This window comes from Danio rerio, chromosome 14 (assembly GCF_052040795.2).
Source record: "Danio rerio strain M-AB ecotype USA chromosome 14, GRCz13ab, whole genome shotgun sequence".
Taxonomy (NCBI): Eukaryota; Metazoa; Chordata; class Actinopteri; order Cypriniformes; family Danionidae; genus Danio; species Danio rerio.
In genome coordinates this window covers 1,195,001-1,200,000 of record NC_141034.1, presented here as the reverse complement: position 1 = coordinate 1,200,000, position 5,000 = coordinate 1,195,001, and the positions used below count along the sequence as shown (strand labels likewise).

The 5,000-nt window shown below is 35.5% G+C and overlaps 2 protein-coding genes and 1 long non-coding RNA gene across 3 annotated transcripts in view; 1 reads left to right on the top strand and 2 right to left on the bottom strand.

Moving 5' to 3' along the window:
- LOC147833813 (uncharacterized) overlaps nucleotides 1-3,627 on the bottom strand; it is a 3,908-nt gene extending 281 nt beyond the window's left edge. The window contains exons 1-2 of the long non-coding RNA XR_015507142.1: nucleotides 1,332-3,627; nucleotides 1-1,185 (exon numbers count right to left, since the gene is read on the bottom strand). The exon at nucleotides 1-1,185 is cut by the window's left edge and continues 281 nt beyond it. This is a non-coding gene — a long non-coding RNA (uncharacterized LOC147833813). The remainder of the gene's footprint in view (nucleotides 1,186-1,331) is intronic.
- The window catches only part of rgs14a (regulator of G protein signaling 14a), a 438,366-nt gene that overhangs the window by 365,293 nt on the left and 68,073 nt on the right, over nucleotides 1-5,000 (top strand). The gene's annotated exons all lie outside the window — the stretch shown is intronic.
- Nucleotides 4,629-5,000, bottom strand: part of myoz3a (myozenin 3a) — a 10,576-nt gene continuing 10,204 nt past the window's right edge. The window contains 1 exon segment of the mRNA NM_001386485.1: nucleotides 4,629-4,930. Within this exon segment, the coding sequence (NP_001373414.1) occupies nucleotides 4,747-4,930 (184 nt within the window). The 3' untranslated portion in view covers nucleotides 4,629-4,746.

Below are 5,000 nucleotides of genomic sequence, written 5' to 3'. Positions count from 1 at the left end.
GAATGTCCACTTAGTAAAATAACCATTAGTGTTCCATTCAGCACAACACTACATTCATATACTATGCTGTTGACTGTGTAAGTGCATAGTGTACAGTGTGCCATTTGAGACGCAGCTTTTGTCTTGTTTTTAGTCCAATTATCTAAAAACTCCTAAATCAAGAAGCAGTTTCTGGACAAGCAAAAATATAGCCTTGTTTTTTTTTAGATATAATCTATAAAAGTGAAGTGAGTTTTCTACTAAAACTAGCAAAGTAATCTGCCAATGGGGTTATCAACATCATCTGATGTCAAAAGGAAACAGGATCATTCCCTCACCACATTGGTAGATTATTTAGTATGTTTTAATGCTAAACTCACCTCAGTTTGACTTGTTATTTCTTAAAACATGACTATATTTTTTGTTTGTGTAGAGCAGGGGTGTCCAAACTCGCTCCTGGAGGGCTGGTGTCCTGCAGATTTCATTTCATCCTTGCAGGTGTGCTGAGGCAAGTCGGTTTCTAGAAAGCCTAGTAAGAGCTTGATTAGCTAGCCCAGGTGTGTCGGATTGGGGTTGGAACTAAACTTTGCAGGACACCGGCCCCCCCAGGACCGAGTTTGGACATGCCTGGTCTAGACCAAGGGTGCCCAAACTCGGTCCAGGAGGGCCGGTGTCCTGCATGTTTTAGTTCCAACCCCAATCAGACACACCTGAACCAGCTAATCAAGCTCTTTCTAGGCATACTAGAGATTCCCAGGTAGGCATGTTGAAGAAAGTTGGAGCTAAACTGCAGCACACCGACCCTCCAGGACCGAGTTTGGGCACCCCTGCTCTAGAAAGTGCTTCTTGATTTAAGATTTTTTGCATATTTAGACTAAAAACAAGATGAAAAATGTAAGGAAAGCCATTTTTGCTGTGTAAATTTATCTAAAAAAAAAACACATTTGACTTCATTTGTCAGACCAAGTACCAAAACACTCTCGCAGCCAATCAGAAATAAGGGGCGTGTCTGGTGTCTATAATGAAGAAATCAAAAAGGGTTAAGAAAAAAAGAGTTAAGTTGTGTTATGAGTGTGATTGTTGTCAAACATCAACACTTGTGGGTCTAAATCAGTGCGGTGTATCTTTAACACGTCATTTTGCTTCTCCGCTGAATCATTTTAGATATTTTAGAATCACTATATTTAGATCAGCGGTGTCCAAACTCTGTTCAGGAGGGCCGGTGTCCTGCAGATTTTACTTCCAACCCCAATTAAACACACCTGAATAAGCTAATCAAGCTCTTTCTAGGGATACTAGAAACATCCAGGCAGGTGTGTTGAAGGAAGTTGGAGCTAAACTATGGAGGACACCGGCCCTTCAGGACCAACTTTGGGCACCCCTGAACTAGTAAAGGCTTCTTGATTTAAGAATTTTTGCATATTTGGACTAAAAAAAAAGTAAGAAAGTTTTATTTTATTAGTGTAAAGGTATCTAAAGAATACTTTTGACCTCACTCATCAGACCAAGAATCAGAAATCAGTGACGTGTCTAGTGGAAATACCAAAAAGCGTCGTATTAATGTTGTGTTATGGGCGTGTTTGTTTTCAAACGTCAACATTTGTCTGACACAATTAGTGCAGTATGTCTTTAACATGTCATTTAGCCGCTCCACTAAATGATTTGACCTATATTTAGACATTTATACTGGAAAACAAGGCAAAAATGCTGAGGAAGAGTCTGATTTTTTTGTGGTGTACACTTATATTGATCTCACATTTTATGTATGTGTGTGTGTGAGTGTGTGTGTGTGTGTTTGACAAATATTGAATATGTTCTCAGGGAAATATGTGCCTTATTAATAAACATCAGCCATTTTTGAGTGAGCGATGAGAGGAAAACACACACATGCGCACACACACACACACACACACACACACACACACATGCGATAATAATGTACCGTGAAGAGCCAAATCCAACTAATAGATCACCGTTTGTGTCTTCCAGCAGAGACATGAATAATCCAAAGCCAAGAGGGTGAATTCCTTCAAGATGTAAGGAATATGTAGTTTGTTTTTTAGTTAAATGAGGGTCTTTATTCCAGAACAACAGCAGCAGAGCTCACTGTAGTGTGTTAATATTTGTGTTTGTATGTAATTGTTACATATCTGACTGTAAAGCAGCTTTAAAAACAGTAGTGCCTTTAAAATGCGCGCGTCATTCAATTGTTATGAAATGTTGTGATGAATGAACTGCTGCTCTGTTTAGTGAATAAGGCCCATTGAGTTAAACACAGCCCAGTGGTTATTAATAAGCCATATGAAGCTTTATGAGCGTCAGGTCTGATATGATTTGCTCATATCTCTCATTATGCTGTAACAGCATCACAGAAGTTTCCACACGTGTCCTCATGTTTCACTGCTTTAACTGTGCACAAGTTGTTATATGCTTTGTTTTATTTGTGTGCGTGCTTGCATGTGTGTGTGTGATGTAGATCAGCCAAATCAAACATAAGTTATGCCTTGTTTTATTTGTGTGTGTGTGTGTGCGTGAGTGTGTGTGTGATGACCTGAAACACAGTGCTCTTTAAATGACTGACACACAGATCTGCCGTAAATGATTAACGTGAATGTTCCATGTCAGAGATGTACATGATTGAAATTAAATCTGATTTATGATTAAGGTTTAGCAGTGGGTTATATCAGCGCTGTTTCTTATATTGTGTTGTCAGAATGAAGTCACGTGACTGGAAACGTTACGGTTTGCACTTTAGCTTAATGATGCATCGATTCAATTAGACCGAAGTTGGTATCACTTTATAAGAACTACACACTATGAATCGTTTACTAAGCATTAGCATCTAGTGAACTGATTAATTGTTAAGCATTAATTCTACATTAATAAACGTTAGTAAGCAGTTCATAACTGCAGCTACAAATGCTGTATTCTTGACTTATTAGCACCTATATAATGTGCTTAATAATTGTATTTTCATACTTAGTTAATGATTTATTTTTCATTACTAAATTAAGTATGGCATTATTTACAAACCACTTGTATTTAAGAGTAGCTAAGGGTTTTTAGGATCATTCTGATTATTAAACTATTGAAATCAACGTTTATATGTCTTATTATTCAGTCTAATATGTTAATTAATGATTTATTAACTCAACTTCATGCAGTTTTGTGTCCTACTCTAAAGTGAGGACTGTTTATGCTTTATAAATCTCTTATAAATGACAAATAATTGGCCTGTTCTGTGCTTGGCCTGTCACATTATTAGTGCGGTAAGCATTGCCTAAATCAGTTTTACATGGGTGTAAATTGAAACTAAATAGATAGCTGCGTGTTTTACGAAATGCTGTATTAAATTTGAACATGCATGGCTTTTCTTTTAGCACTCATATGTAGACATTGCATGAAACATTCTGAAAATTTACTTGAAAGTCTTGGAAAGATCATGAAAAAGTCATGGAGTTTTAGCTGTGAAAATGTGTATGAACCCTGTAATACATTTATTTAATATCTGTTATTGATTATGTAGACGGATTGTTTTAGAGGAGATCCGTACATATGGAGACTGCTGAATTATTATTATTCTGTATTGGTGCATCAAATGTAGCCGAATGAGTCCAAAATCAAACAAACAGTGCTCAGGGATACCTTAAATAATGTGTTTGTGCTCTTTAGGCAAGAGATTCATCAGAATAAACAGTAAAAATCAGTCCAAGGCACTCGAAAAATGTGGTAAAAATATTAATAAGCCGTTATAGGCATGGCTTTTGCTTTTCCTTCAAAACCTGTTATGGTTGAGTGGCTTTGACTGGTTTTTCTGTTTATCCAAATAAGTGTCTATAAAATGAACATACTTCTGAATTTTAACTTAAGTTTGTAATTTAGAGCATTTTCCCACAATAATCGATCATTTATTTACCAAATATTAGAGTCAAAACATTAGCATTGAGTTGTCTAAAAAGGTAAACAAACATGTCTGAACACACAGCACCCTTTTTATTAAAATTTTTTTAATGCATAAATGAAAAAATCTATAAAGCATTTTAGAAATATATATATATATTCATATAGAAATATATATTCATATAGAAATATATATTCATATAGAAATATATATATTCATTAGAAATATATATATATATATATATATATACATACATATACATATATATATATACATACATATACATATATATATATATATATATATGTATATGTATGTATGTATGTATGTGTATATATATATATATATATATATATATATATATATATATATATATATATATATATATATATATATATATATATATGTATGTATGTATATGTGTGTGTGTGTGTGTGTGTGTATGTGTATATATATATATATATATATATATATATATATTAGCAGTATATATTTTACATTGTGTATATTTTATATATTTCCAGCCAAACCAAAATAAACAAAACAATCTTCAGAAGAGAAATATAATGGGGGAAAAGGTGAAAAATGTCCCTGCTCTTGTAAACAACACAGGAAATATTGGCAACAGAATTAAAAAATAAATTCTTATATTAATTCAGCTGTGTGTCTTGATGTTTTTGTCTTGTTTCAGGCGAGCAGCCCTGACATTTGGATTGGACTTGTTTTATTTTAGGAGAGCAGACCAGATGCATTTCATCTTGAGGTTTTATTTTGTTCTTCAAATGATGTAAAATCTGAGCCTTCAGTGGCACCGCTGGCCTTCACCTGCAGGGGTCAGGCTCTCTCCCTCTCTCTCCCTCTCTCTCTCACAGGTCATTGGACTCGGGTGAGTAGCCGATGCCCCATCCCCTCGGGGCTCTGTTGAAGTTGCGCCGTTTGGACACTGTTGCCGAGCTCATGTCTGAGAGATTGGGAGGCTCCAGAGCTTCAAAACTGATGACAGGAATCACCCTCTGACTGCGCACCGCACCTCCAAACGGCACCGCCGCTCTAGAATAAAAACACAACAAGAAGAGTTCCAGACGAACAAAATACTGGAGACTTTTATTTCAAATACTTT